Source organism: Neomonachus schauinslandi, chromosome 8 (genome assembly GCF_002201575.2).
Source record: "Neomonachus schauinslandi chromosome 8, ASM220157v2, whole genome shotgun sequence".
Classification (NCBI taxonomy): Eukaryota; Metazoa; Chordata; class Mammalia; order Carnivora; family Phocidae; genus Neomonachus; species Neomonachus schauinslandi.
The window spans coordinates 18,752,614-18,768,078 of NC_058410.1; the positions used below are offsets into that span (position 1 = coordinate 18,752,614).

General features: G+C 32.4%; 1 protein-coding gene across 5 annotated transcripts in view; it reads right to left on the reverse strand.

Annotated features, from left to right (window-relative positions):
- Positions 1-1,820: 1,820 nt before the first annotated feature.
- Positions 1,821-15,465, reverse strand: part of STXBP5 (syntaxin binding protein 5) — a 184,231-nt gene continuing 170,586 nt past the window's right edge. For 3 of the 5 annotated variants that reach the window (XM_021693536.2, XM_044917500.1, XM_021693535.2), the window contains 2 exons: positions 10,183-10,403; positions 3,046-8,393 (listed from right to left, as the gene is read on the reverse strand). In XM_021693536.2, coding sequence (XP_021549211.1) covers positions 8,352-8,393; positions 10,183-10,403 — 263 coding nt within the window. In that variant the 3' untranslated portion in view covers positions 3,046-8,351. Of the gene's footprint in view, positions 8,394-10,182; positions 10,404-15,465 lie in introns of all 5 variants that reach the window. The other 2 variants (XM_021693538.2, XM_021693537.2) reach the window with 1 other exon arrangement.

Sequence of the window (15,465 nt, forward strand, 5' to 3'; positions counted from 1 at the left end):
ACAGCCCCTCTGGATGTGAACAGATATGAAAAACGTATGTCCTGCTGCTGGTCTTTTTCTCTTGACCAACAGTTCACATGGAGAGGGCGGGGGTGAGTGCTAGGGATCATCCTACTGGGAGTGTTTTGTACATTTGTGGGAAGTTTTGTTGTTGTTGTTCTAGTGTGTAACCTTGGGATTTACATATTGAAATCCATTTTAAAAACTATAAACCATTTTAAAAATTACAAACCACATTCATTTCATATCTTTGGTGTATTAGGACATTATGTCCATTTTAAAAGATTACATGTATAGGCAAGTATATTTTCTGAGTTTCATTAGAGCATTGTAAAAGAAACATCCAAAATATCTGTGCTATGAAGGCAAAACTGGTTCTGCAGCATTGCTCTAGATCGGGGTTTTCAAAGTGTGGTCTGTGGACCAGCAGCATCAGCATCACCTGGGAACTTGTTACAAATACAAGTCCTTGGGTCCTACTCCAGACTCAGCAAGAAACTTTGGGGGTGTAGCCAGGCAATGTGTGTTTTAACAAGGTTTCCAAGAGATTTTGATGTTCAGGTTTGAGAACCCCTGCTTAGACTAATTGTTTCTGTAGTCACATTATTATTAAAGGAACATGGAGGGTAACGTTTTCTAAAATGTGGTCTTCTATCCCCATGCATAATATAATGCATGCTAATGAATTCTTGGACACTTTGGTCTTGAAAGGGAAATCATCTGGTTAAACACCCTAGTGAAGTAGCTGGGATTGGACCTGAGGGCTGCCAGCACAGTGCTTTCTATCACCTCACACTCCTGCGCTTAGCTTCCAGAATCTCTGCTTCAGTGCACGTCTTCTGTGTGCTAAACTGTTTTTGTTTTTTGCTTTATCTGCCTAGATTTTGAGTGTCTGGAGGTTATAGTAAGGAATAGGGATAGCATTATTATTTATAAAAACTATTTACAAATCCACCCAGTATTTAGGAGGGAACCTTCTGAGAACTATAGTATTCCCTCCCACCCCCTAAATTGGCAAAATGTGCTTGGTTAAAATAAACACTAAAAAGAGATTTGGGGTGACAGGCATCAGGGATAGAGGGACAGAACTAAACTGGAGGAGGTAGGAAAGGAGGGAGGGAGGAAGGGAGAGGGAGAGAAGATTCAGAGATAAACTTCATCAGGGAGAGATGCACAAAAGGGTCTTCTGTTTGGGAAGACACACACACACATGTCATTTTGAAATCATAAAGCTGTTGGCAGAGCTTTAGGTCTTCCATGGATGACAGAAAATTGCAACAGACAAGAAATTGAAGAACCTGTTTGATATTTCTCTACTTTCCTTTGCTAGTTAACAATATATTCTGTGTTATCTGAAACTTTGTTTTTATCAATGAAATGTGTATCTTACTATTATGTTGGTTTAAAAAGAAGTTATGAAAGACTATGGTGCTTTGTTTTATAAATAGTAAAAAAAAATAGATAATCTGACCAAACTAAGGGTTAGAATATTTTTATGTTTTAAGTGAATATAGAGTATTGATTTTAAACAGATAAAATTTGAAAAATAAAATGACTTGGAGAACTCTTTTCTTCTTTAAAGTATTACGTTTGTACAAAAACCGAAAAAAGTACAGTGATGTAGCAATCATATTATCTTTAAAGTAATGAAAAATAATCAGAATCTTCCTATACACTTCTGTGAAGAGTTACAAGTATGTTTCTATAAAACAGTGGATGGCACTGTACTATTTACACAGGACACACCCTAACTGAGGTTCTTTAAAAGACCAGGAACAGAGACATGAAGACAATCTTGCTTTAGTTTTTTAAATTATCATTTTATGCCTAGATTTTCTGGAAAAAGACTATAATTTTTGATAATAAACTAGATCATTCTACCAAATGCTCTACATCACTTTATAACAAATAGCTTAGGAAGACATTTTTTTCTGTTCCATATCCAAGACTTTAATAATTCTCTGAATAAAAATTAATTATAATGAAAGTCTTTGCAATGTCTGGTTTTCCCTTGTTAAAGGCTCAGACAATAAGTTGAGACATGACTGCCACCATGTGGGCAGTAAAATGATAGATTTCAAAATCAAACCTTCAATTTAATAAAAGAATTATCATATTCTTTAAATACAATGGAAAACAATAAGTACTGTTCGGTCTTCTTTGAGTTATATTATTCTAAATCCATTAATGTAATATTCATTCTTGGTACAAGTAGTTGGACGCTACTATTAACTGGCAAAATGCCAGTTATGTAAATTATCTACATCCTTGTTGCTCAAAGTACATTCCACAGACCAGCAGCACCTGCACTACCTGGGAGTTTGTTAGAGATACAGTCAGACCGCACTTCAGATACCCTGAATCCAAATCTGCCTTTTAACAAGATGCCCAGGGAGATTCCATACACACTACAGGCCAAGAAGTGTTCATCTACAGTTAAATGCCTACATAAGGGGATCTCACCTCATCCAATGCAGGGGAGGTGACTTTTACCAAAAAGCCCACCTAGTTAAGAAAATAGTTTGTCTTACTTGAATTGACTTTATCTTTGCAAATGTAGAAATCTATTTTATCTATTATTTGCTTAGGTTAAACTAATGGGATTAATTCCACAATTCAGAGAAAAAAATTAAAACAGATTTTCCAGAAAAAAGGGCTTGTTTACTTTCAGGAGAGATTAGAGTATTTTATTTTGCCCAAACAGAGCCCTTCAGCATAAAGACATTCATATACATATATATGAACATTTTCCAGAAACATTATAATACATTTTTTTAAAATACCAGCTTAACGGTATTTATTTACAAAAATATTTCATTACCTAATTTTAAACCTTTGCTGTGATGACATTTTGTAAAGTACAGGAATGCAAAATAACTACAAAGTTTAACACATTTTTAGTTTTTTCAATAGTTTTTTTTTTTTTTTTTAAAAAAAAAAAAAAAAAAAAAATTTTTTTTTTTTTTTTTTTTCCCGTATTTAAAATACATACTCCAGCAATTACCTTTGAGATAGTTACTGGACTGAGCAAAATTAAAAAAAAAAAAAAAAAAAAAAAAAGGTGCAGCAACTGAAAACTGCCTGCGGGTTTAAGGTAGACACAAGCTAGAGCTCTATACCAAGCATGCTTGCCCCTGAAGTGGACAACGTTAGAAAAACTTATCCTTGCTCTTTTTAACATTATTTTGGTGATGCATTTACAATGAACCAATAGTATAACTAGAAAGAAATGTTTTTCTGGTTCTAACTATCATGTTAAGCAGAGGTCACACCTAAAGTATCACAGTACCGTTTATTTACAAAAAAAAAACTAAAAAAATTTAAAATATGATTTACTCTCTTTGCATTGCTTTCTACTGACATGTTGAGTCTGTTTTTAACTCCTCACGTTGTCTTCAGTTGAAGCAAAGTTCGAACAACATAAAACACTTAGCAAAAGTATATTTAAAAAAATGAAACTCCCAATCAAATAGGATTCCATTGCCATTAGCCTATGTCCATTTTAAATGCCTGAGCCAAACAACTTACAATAAATTAGTACTGACTTATTTACATCTCATACACTATAAAATTTTAAACTATGAGCCTCATTGCAAAATACCGGCAAAACTGACATTCATGATTTTTCTGATGTAAAGAATGCAATATGCAATAAAAAGAGCAATTACATGTAGTCCTGGACTACTGTACTCAATTTGTAAATGAATTATGCCTAGTAATTTAAGACTGTATTAATAACTGAAGAAAGCCATGTTATAATAACCCTGATAACTGGGAAGTTATTAAAACCATCTAATTCAGCTGAGAAAGGTAAAGTTTTCCCTTTAATTTTTGTTGTTGTTGTTACAATTATTTTCTGTCCACAGAACTTTTAAAACTTCTGTGGCAGGAGTAAGATCATTAATATTCACAGGAAAAGTAATCCCCATAGCACTTTACAAGAAATTGATCAGTGATGAAAAGTGTGATTAACAAAAGCTGTAAACAGTATCTTCACATTCATTTTCAAATGAAAAAAAATCATTTGTGGGCATAAATTTCAATCCAAGAGAACAAACACTCTAAAAAGAAAAAGAAAAAAAGGAGGACACTTAAGATAGAGAAGTGCTCTTTTTCAAAGTAAATACAGATTAAAAAGTCTAGGAATAGTGATCAAGTATCAAACTGATAAGGAACAAATTCTATAAACTACAAAATAAAAACCTTCATTGACAAAAATACATAAACTCTGTTTTCATTTTTGGAAATTTATTTTTAAAAAAGGTAGAAGAAAATACCTGGAAAACTATTTTAAATATATATATATTTTAAAACAATAGTTAAGGTAGGCGTCCGACAGCAAGCTGCAGCTAGTGAGAAAGATCTTGCAATTATTGTTGTGGGCATTTTCCCCAAAATAAAATTAATATTTGAAAATGCTCAATAGAGGGTATTTTTTAAACCATAGTAATGATTATCTTTCCTGTCAATGCATGAAGACTTTTGAATAATGTATGATTCTCTAAAATTAATTGTATCTCGATATGAGATACCAGTATTTCTTATTATAAGCGTAAAACATAACTTTTTGTATGGATAATATACATACTTTTTAAGTACTTTGACTTAAACTTAACAAGTCCACCATTTTTAAAATTAAAGAGTACATTTATAAAAATTTCATTTTAAAATTAAAAGTATATTCTCTAGCAGTATGTATAAATATAACATGTTACTGTATGATCTTAAAACAAATCTGAAAGTGTTGCAATTTAAGACCTAGAACACTGAAACATACAGCAAATGATTTTACTATTTTTTTCCTTGAAAACTATATAAAGCCCTATTAAAGATTTTAAGACTATGATCAGTTTAATTGTTTAAGGTGCAGCTAGCAGCATATTCATGATTTGGTATGTTTTATACATATGCATCACTTGATTTTAACTGAGAAATGTGGATTAAATGATAATAAAAAGTTTTTGTTACCTAAAAAAGTGCAGAAAAAATTCAAGTTTAAAGTTCAGTGCTCTTTATTTTGCAAAAACAAATAAACAAAATCCCCAAGTTAAAATGTAAAATAAATCTTTGCCACAAAAAATTTACCTTTGGATATAGCTTTTCTAATGTCATTGAGAAAATGCCTTCAGCAAAACATATGGAATCTGGAACTCAGGGTAAAACTCTGCACTCTGTGGGGGTCTCCCCCTGTCTTCCCTTTCCTCAGCTGTCTCCCCACCACCCCCTGTAACCTAAAAATGTGTAACACTTTCAGACTTGTTTAAAACACTCACATATCTACACAAAAGAACTTCAGAGAAACCTACAATTAAGAAGGTCTAAGCAAAAGAAATGCTTCTTTCTTTACTATAAAGAACTGTACTTAAATTGTAATATACTACACATAACATAGACAAGTAGCAGCATTTTTTTTCACATCCATAAAGAAAAGCAAATTAAGTCAATCACAGCTCAGTGATACCTATAACCATTTTTGGAAACACTTTGTACAATTGAAATGCAAACCCAGGGGATTAAGATGATGCGAAAGTTCAAATGGATGTAATATATAGAATTTGTCAGAGTATTAAGATTTCAAACAACTTTCTAAGGAAATACATATGAATTTTAGTTTGAAGAGTGAACTGGCTATGTGGTACATATAGGGAAACAACTTCCTATTGATAAGCTGCTAATTAATGAATACTTCAATGATTTTAGAGCGAAGGACAAATGCAACAAAGAATAATGTCCTCAAATGAGGATATGAAGGAAGCACACACAAATCTTTCATTTTTCTAATATTTTCTATTTTTGACTTTTTTTTTTTTTTGGTTTGTTTTCCTGAAATCCTGGCTTGCTGGTGACTGTTACTTTTTGCACGTAAAAAGAAAAAAATAGAGATGTTATCTCTCAAATTACAATAAATTCCCTGGGTTAGTTATTACTGCAGACTGTCTCTTATCTACAGACTGAATCAAGTATAACTCGGAGAAGCTATTTTCTATTCTCAAAAATAGTTCAAGCTTTCTAGTTCTAAGTGAGTTTCTAGGTTTGCTGTGCATAATCTGTAGATTAATTTAAAAACAAAATAACTCAAAATATTGATTTAACATTTTCTTATAAAATCCATCTCAGATAAATGTATCTACCTCTCTATTTGAAAATAATTACAAGATTAGTTCATTTTATATACAACAGGAAAAATGACCATAGAAATAAAGTTGATGTACAATTAACACAAAGTAACACAGCAAATTAAATAACTGGAGTTAATATGCCCTTCCACATAATGGGGAATCAACCAGTATATTATTTTACTTAATGCTTCTCAACTTCAAATCCATAACTGTTGATTTTATTGATGACATTCTCAAAACTGTACCTTAAAAAAGGGCCTAATACTTCCTGTGACAGATCTTGGAACAATGGGTTTATTAGATAACACAGGATACAAATTAAGCCATCTGTAAACTGCTGACTGTTCATCATATAGCTGACATTAACTAAACAGAAACATGTTATCCATAGGTATTTTCTACAAATTCAAAACCTTTTGAAAATGATTACTTTTAAAATATTTATTTTGGCTCAATCAATTATCTCTATCACATATATTTAGTCCCTCCCTGATGACATTCAAAGTAAATTTTAATGTAAACTTTTGTATCCCATAGTGCACATTATAAAATGTAAACATAAAAGCTTTATTAGTGAAAAGAATAAAGAGGAAAAGATGCATAACAGACTGTATGAAATTAAGGTGTTCTATATATACCTTTAATGATCATATGGAATAGAAAAAACAACCATCAAGTTTCTAGCAATTTGTGCTCTGATTATCTCTTAATGAAAAAAAATTATTTAATTTTTTATAGAAGAAAATATTTAAATTTTATTAAGTGTAATGCTTCTATTTTGCTCTTCCTTTGTTGCTTTAAGAACCACCAATAATCATCTCAGATGAGCCTGTATTACGAGATCACTTACTTCCAGGTCTACCAAGTTACCTCTTCCCTGTCTGCAATGCTATTCTAGGAACCAATCATTTATTGTCCACTGATGGTCTCGTTTGCATTATACTCCAATACAGAAATAATTTAGTTACCAAAATGCACATATTTTCCTTTCCTTTTGGCTTTTTAAAACCTTGAAAGGACATGTACAGATTTATAGTATATTTCTACAGAAAATATTTTGTAGGTCATCAGACTAGACTCTTATATAGATAATTATTGACAACAGATGCTTGTTAATTTTCCATGCGACAGCATGTGCACTAAGATTTAATTGGCTCATCACCTGAGTGTACTGGAACTGTTAGCAAATAAAGGGCATTTTAAAAAGGGAGCTGAGCGTTTTACTGAAATAATGAAACCTTTTTTTTTAGCAATTTTAATTAAATAATGCAAAGGTATATTTGGCTAAACATTTTATAAAAATTCAAGCAAAATTAAAAACTTAGCCAATTTCAACATTTCTACAAATTTAACCAGTAACTATTTTGGTCAAATCCACCTTTAGCTGAATTAATGAGAACAAGGACAAGGGACATTGAAGTATTCTCCTCACCACAATGGAGGTTTTTCTCACTTTCCACACTGTATAGCCACTACATGGAAACTCCCAGAATGATGAGCAGTTCAGTCATGCTCTACACTTTTCTTTTCAATGAAAAGTGATGTATCGCCTTGTTTTGCTTTTGACAAAATATGGACTAAACACAAGTATACAATAACAAGAATCCAAGAGTAGCCCATACACACGTCAATGATGTGTATGTTTTTATTATTTAAAGCCCACCATTCAGCTTATCTGTCTACAGATATGGTAACAAACAGTTTGTTTCTTTGAATTTCACTAATGACACTGATGACCGTTCAGTTTAAGGGAGGGAAAGTCCAAGACAGCTGTTTATAATTCAGTCAATGACACAAACGTAACTATTTCAGCTTCAGGACTTCTGACTTATTGCCTCTCCCTCAAAGAGGTCAAACACTGATGGCAGATACAATAGCATACAATCTTTTGGCCTATGAAAGTTTAATACAGGAATGACCCAGGAATAGTCCCTGCCAGGTCTCCTCAACATCCCCCTTTGTTTCTTCATCTGTAACATGTGACCTGCTTAGTTCCCACACTGTCCACTCCTAGCCGGCACATACCACCTACTCCACTTTGAGTGCGTGTGGACCCTCCTCAGTTAAAGCCACATGACTGAGGTAAAACAGTACATGATTGTGCTAGGAAAGAACGGTATCCAGTGATGAACATCCCTTTAATGTTAACTTTCCTAAACTGAAATCAATAAAATAAAAAGGAAAATTCTTTTTCCTTCCAGCTGAAGTTGGATTTAGTTGGATTTCTGGTTGTCAGAACTGGTACCATTTCTTATCTTTGTATTTCAACATCATCTAAAAGGGAGAAAACACAAAAAATGTTTTAAAAGTGCCAGAACAACAATATTTATGTTATAATCGATTTCTGTATTTTTCCAAAACATTATATCATCCTGAAACGTTCTATAATGTTACCATACTGCTTACTTCAAATCAATTTATATTGAAAGCAATAAGTAAGAACTGTTCCATTTAGAGAAAAGACCATAACTATTAAGAACTATAGCCTAGAAGGTCCTCTTATTTTTAGAAATGTGACATAATTGAACTTTGGCTCAGTATATTCTCTGGTGACCTAAGCTAATACCTTAGAAATAAGGTAATTTTCAGTTCTCTGATTTGAACTAAAAATAATGGTTAAAGAACCTGGTGAATGAAAGGTTGAAAACAGTACTCTTGCTGCCATCCGAAACTTACTGAGCAGTTACTCTGAGACAGGCGCTGCATGGAACACCCTCCCTACAAGAATTCATTTGGTCGACCCTCACAGCTCTATGGTTAGAGATTATTATTCTCCTCATCTTATAAATGAAGCAAATAAGGCTTATACGGGTTACCCAAGGTAACACAATGGCGAACCTGGGATTAGAGCCCACACTGTCTGATTTAAGAACCCATGAGCTTAACCACCTCAATATATTATCTCCACAGACTCTCAGATACGGCTCACAAATATCATTTGGTAGATGAAAAAGGATATATAATATTTATATATTTCACTCCAAAGGGAGAAGCTATCAGTTTGAGTCTGAGCTCTTTGCTAAATACTTAAGAGTGTGAATATGTTTTGAAATTGGCTGAAATGTTAGATGCATTAGAGATCACAGTCAGATGCAGGGTTAGGCCAACAAAATTCTTGACCAAGGTCACTAGCCTATATCTGGGGTGTGTGTTAGTCTAGTACAAGGACTCACAAGGGATCTCCAAATCTCTTTGAAGCCCTGGACAAATCTCTCCCAGGTCAAGTGACCTCTTTCATTATTCTTGAGCAAGGAAAAGATGGCTTTTGATTGAAAAATTTAAAGAGCTATTAATGATAGATTGGGTACTCAAATACAAAAATAACCTTAATATGGTTTCTTCAGATAACAAACTAAAAATGTCCTCAAGGGTCAGGCTAGGAACTAAGTGTGTGAAGTAGCCCAGTGTAAAGCATCATGGAGTGACAGACCTACATGGCAAAATGAAGATATATATTCTACCTAAGGGCCTTTAAGGTCAGTTTTTTAAAGTGTTACAATGCTGGCCAACAAAGCATACTTGTAAGGCCAGCTAGGGATCCCTTTTTTACAGTATCCGTTTCTAAGGTCCACCATGACTTTTGAATTCATCAAGACGAATTCGTTGCAAAAATGCATCTCATTCATCCCCTGTATGAACTGGTCTACAGATAGATTTAGTATTGTCTATTTGAATAAAAATGTTTGCCAATTTTAGTTATTTAGATCAACCTAAAGAATCAAGAGAGACAAATTATTTCCTTTTTTAGAAGTTAGTAGTAAAATCTGAGTCCTCTGCATTCCCTAAAAACAGCTGCAAAATCATTGGCTTTGTTTACGAGAAGCCTGAATGTGAGCAGGTTCCTTCATAATTTATAAAGTTCAGTAAGAAACCAAAGGCTACTGAAACATATTCTTATAATGGCTCCCTCTGGTGGCAAAAATCAGGAATTTGCAATTGTACAGAGGATAAATGAAAGTTCTTGAGTAGAAATACAATAGCTATTAAAAAAAATAAACCCAACAATTTTCATACTTGCTTTAACCTAGGTTATTTTGTTTAAATATTTGTTTGATAGATATACCTCATGAGCATGTTTAGAAAACGAATCTGCACTGGACAACATAGCTGCAGTTCTTTCTTCCAGATCACCAAGTTTCTGCCCTCTTTCATCTAGCGCCAACCTGGCTCGTGCTAATTCACCAACAACTCCAGATGCTGCTCCTTTCACACCTTCAATGCCTCCAGGACCAGGGATATGCTGTGCAAGACTCCTTGAGGCCTTTCCTGAGGACGATTCTCCAACTGAATGAATTTGATAAATGAAAGAGTAACTCAAATGAAAATTTAATATAAAAATCCTACTATATAATATTAAAACACAATTTTTAGGTGGAGTAACAATGTAATTGAAATATTTATATATTTCACTCCATAATTAATGTTTTTATATCATTTTAATAATTTTAGATAGTTTTTGAAACATGCAAAGACAGAATGTATATTAATTTTCTACTCTATATTAGTTTATGTAACAAAATTTGTGTAAAAAGGGGACTAGTAATTATTTGTTGCAATGAATAACGGGCAGACTGACACCAGCTTACGTAACAGTAAAAACTGCTATTAGTTCTGCAAAAAATTAAAGATAATTTAAACATACAGATTTGATTTAGTTTATTTATTCCATGCTTTCTCATACTTTAAACACTATGCCTAAGCTTAGAAGAAAAATGAAGAATTTATTCATTATTCTATTTCAGTCTCCATTAGTTGTAGATATGTGACATCCCTTTCTTTCCATTTATCTTGTCACTTACAAATAGAACAAACTTTTCCTTCAAAAGATCTCAGGAATTCACTGCTTCCTTTCCTTACATAATCCAGACCTTGATTACCTAATACCTAGATTACTGCAAAATTCTTAAATTCTGTTAAAGAATGAGGTCAGATTTTCCCTCCTCCCTCAGCCTACATTTCTTTCATTAGAAATATAATTCACATACCATAAATTTGCCCCTGAACACTTCAGTAACTTTTAGTTTATTCAGAAGTTTGTGCAACTATCATCACTATCTAATTCCTGAGCATTTTCTTCAAAAACAAAAACAGAAACAAAACCCCCATGCTAATTATTAGCAGTCACTTCCCATTCCCCTCCTTCTCAGTCCTTGTCAATCAATAATCTACTCTGTCTTTATAAATTTTCCTATTCGGAACATTTCATATAAATGGATTCAGACAATATGTGACCTTTGTGTCTGGCTTCTTTCACTTAATGTTGCCAAGGTTCAACCATGTTGTAGCATGCATCAGCACCTACTCTTCCTGATGACTGAATAATATTCCATTGTATGGAGATATGACATTTTGTTTATCAGTTCATCAGTTGATGGACGTTAGAGTTGTTTCTACTTTCTGGCTGTTATGAATAATGCTGCTATGAACATTTGTACAAGTTTCTCTGTGAATATGTGTTTTCAATTCTCTTGGGTATATACCTGGGAGTGGAACTGTTGAGTCACATGATGACTTTATGTTTAATTTTTTGAGGAACTGCCAGTTTTCCAAAGAGGTTACGCCATTTTTACATTTCTACCAGCAAGGTACAAGTTTCAATTTCTCCACATTCTTGCAAACATATTTGATTTGTGCATCCCTAATGAGAAATGATGTTGTGTATCTTTTCATGTGTTTATTGGCCATTTGTATATTTTGTCTGGAGAAATATCTATTCAAACCCTTTGCCCATTTAAAAACTGGGCTATTTGTCTTTTTATTGTTAAGTTGTAAGAATTCTTCATATATTTTGAATACTGGACTTTATTCAGATTTCAGATATATCAGGTATATGATTTATAATTATTTTATCACAATCTGCAGTTTGTCTTTTCACTTTCTTGATAGTGTTCTTTGATTTTTAATTTTAATGAAATCCAATTTATCTATTTTTTCCTTTGGTTGCTTGTGATTTAGGTGTCATACCTAAGAAACCACTGCCTAATCTAGGGTCACAGAGGTTTATATATATATATATTTTCTTCTATGACTTTTATAGTTTTAGCTCTTACATTAAGGTCTTTGATCCATTTTGAGTTAATTTTTGTGAATGGTGGGAGGGCAGGATACAACTTCATTCTTTTGCATGTGGATATCCAGTTGTCCCAACACCATCTGTTGAAAAGACCATTCTTTTACCTTTGAATTTTCTTGGCATCCTTGTAGAAAATCAATTAACCATACATGTATGGACTTATTTCTGGATTCTCAGTTCTATTCCACTGGTCTGTGCATCTCTCCTTACGCCAGTACTGCACTATCTTGATAATTATAGTTTTGTAGTAACTTCAGAAATTGAAAGATGTGAGTTCTCCATCATTTTTCTTCTTTAAAAAAATTTTTGTGTATGTGTGGCTATTTTGGATCCTTTTCATTTCCATATAAATGTTAGGAGCAGTTTGTTTCTTTCTTCAAAAAAATAGCTGGGATTTTGACAGGGATTGTGTTGAATGCACAGATCAACTTGGGGAGCATGGCCTTCTGCCCAATATTAAATTTTCCCATCCATGAACATAGGATGTCAATGCATTTATCTGTGACTTAATATCTTTAAATGATGTTTTGAAGTTTTTAGTGCATTTTACACTTTTGTTAAATTATTCCCATTATTTTGTCTTTTTGATGCTATTATAAATGGAATTGTTTTCTTAACTTAATATTCGTTTTGTTCATTGCTAGTACATAGAAGAAATGAAATTGATTATTTATATTGATCTTATATCTTGCAATCTTGCTGAACTTGTTTGTTAGCTGTAATTTTTTTTTTGGGTGTGGCTTAAGATTCTCTATTTGCAAGATTATGTCATCTGCAAACATAGACTTTTACTTCTTCCATTCCAATCTGCATGACGTTTAGTTCCTTTTCTTGCCTAATTGTCCTAGTTAAAATTTCTAATATAAGGCTAAATAGAAGAGGTAAGACCCTTTGAATTTCCATCTAAAGGTCAGTATCAGTTATAAAATTTTGGGGGGAAGGTAATTTTGATAAGGACTTCATTAAGTGTATATCTGTGTATGCATAAATCAGTTTTGGGAGAATTGATGCCTTTTACTGAATCTTCTACTGCATGAATATGGTATATTTCTTTTATTTGGGTCTTTAACTTCTGTCAACAAAGTTATATAATTATCTGTTTTCCCCATAAAGTCCTAAACATCTTCTGTTAAAATTTATTTCTAAGTATTTGACTTCTTTTGTTTGTTTGTTTTGATATGAGTGTTGGTAGACAGAATAATGTCCCCCACTCCTCTAAAAGATGACCTTACTCTAATTCCTGGAACCTGTGATTATGTTAGCTTACACAGGAAAAGGAACTTTTCTGCAGATGTGATTAAGTTAAGGAGCTGGAGATAGATTATCCAGGTAAACCCAATGTAATCACACAAGCAAAGAGCTCTTTCCAGCTATGGGCAGAGAAAGATAATGGCTTCAGAAAAATAGATTCAACAAAGTTGCTGGCTTTGATGCTTTAACTAAGGCAATTACATTCTCTTATCTTTCTTCATTCCTGATAGTGTTTACTTGTGTCTTCTTTTTTTTTTTTTTTTTTCCCCACTTAGTTTCACCAGAGATTTATCAATTTTATTAGATTTTTAAAGAATCAACTTTTGGCTTTGTTAATTTTTTTTCTATTTTGAATTTGTTTACTAAGTCATTACTATCTTATTATCTTCTATTTTCTTTGGTTTATTTTGCTGTGTTTTCTACCTTCTTGAGATGGCTGCTCGGTTCACTCATTTTCATGTTTTGGGTTTTTTTTTCCCCTAATAATACTGTATATATATTTAAGGCTATAAATACCACTATTACTTTAGATGCATACCAATGGTTATGAATTCTTTGACCCATGGGTTATTCAAAAGTTTATTTCTTAATTTTCGAACATGGGGGTTTAAAATTAACTTTGTTATTAATTACAAGTATAACTGCATTGTGATTAGATCACAAACCCTTAATTGATTTTAATCCTTTGAAATTTGATTTTTTAAAAAATCATTTAACATATGGTCAACTTAAACCCCAACTTTTTAAAATGCAAGCTTCAAACATACAGGAAGGTAAAAGAACTGTATCATAAATATCCATACACTCATTATCTAATTTTGGTAATAGATAACATTTTTTGCTATGTGAGTGTTTACATGTAAAATTTTTAAATATAATATTCAAAATTCATTATAGACATAATATTTTATCCCAAAATAATTTGGTATACATCTATAATTTCTATACAAATATATTTTATGAACATCCTGTGTGTGTTTGAAAAGAATGTATTCTGCAATGTTGTATATCTGTTTAGTAGGTTTAAGTTCATTGTGTTCTTCATGTCTTCTATATCCTTTACTATAAGACTTATTGTCTGCTTTTATATCTCAATCAATGGGCATATTTGCAGTTCCCCTGCTATGATTGGGAAATGGTCTCTTCTAGCAATTAGTCAATATTTGTTTTTTATATATTTTGAAGTGAAAATATAAGGTGCATTCAATAATGCCTTAATGTTTACATTTTGATATTAATATAGCTAAACCAGCTGATTCTTCATTTGTGTTCCTGTTTTCCAACTTTTAAAATTTTAATATTTCTGTTTTAAATGTCTTCTGTAAACAATGTACATTCTTTCTTCTTAAATTCAGTTGGATAACCTTTGCCTTTTAAATGGGACATAATTACTATGGTTATTTAAGTCTACAGTCCTTTATGTGCCTGTTTTGTGTTCTTTCTCTTTTCCTTTCTTGCCTTATTTTGGAAGGATTGTGATTTTCCTGCTATTCACCTGGAAGATATACTAGGTTGTAGAAGTCACCTTAGAAATTTTAACATGCATCCTTAACTTATTAATGCTACTAGATATTTTTAAAAAGTCTCTCAAAAATTGCATGATCTCAGATCACCTTAAATCCATTACCCTTTGTGACTCCCTTGATTTTATGTGATTTTTTGGGGTCACACATTGTTTATTTATATGTGTATATACATACCACAAGACTTTGCTTTACAGTCTACACAGATTATATTTATGCATGCACTTGCTACTTTCTTTCTAAAACACTGTTTCCTACATCTCTGACATTCCATGAAGGAATATTTAGAGTTCCCTTTAGTGTGGTGGCAAGTCTTATTCATTTGTTCATTTGTCTAAAAATGTCTCATTCCTCAAGGATATTTTCTATCTTTGGTTGTTGAGAAGTCAGTCTATAGCTTGTTAAGCTTCCTCTAGTCACCTTGAAGATTTTCTCTTTGTCTTTGATATCCTCTATTTTCATGTAACATATTTAGCTGTGAATTTTTTTTAGAGATTTT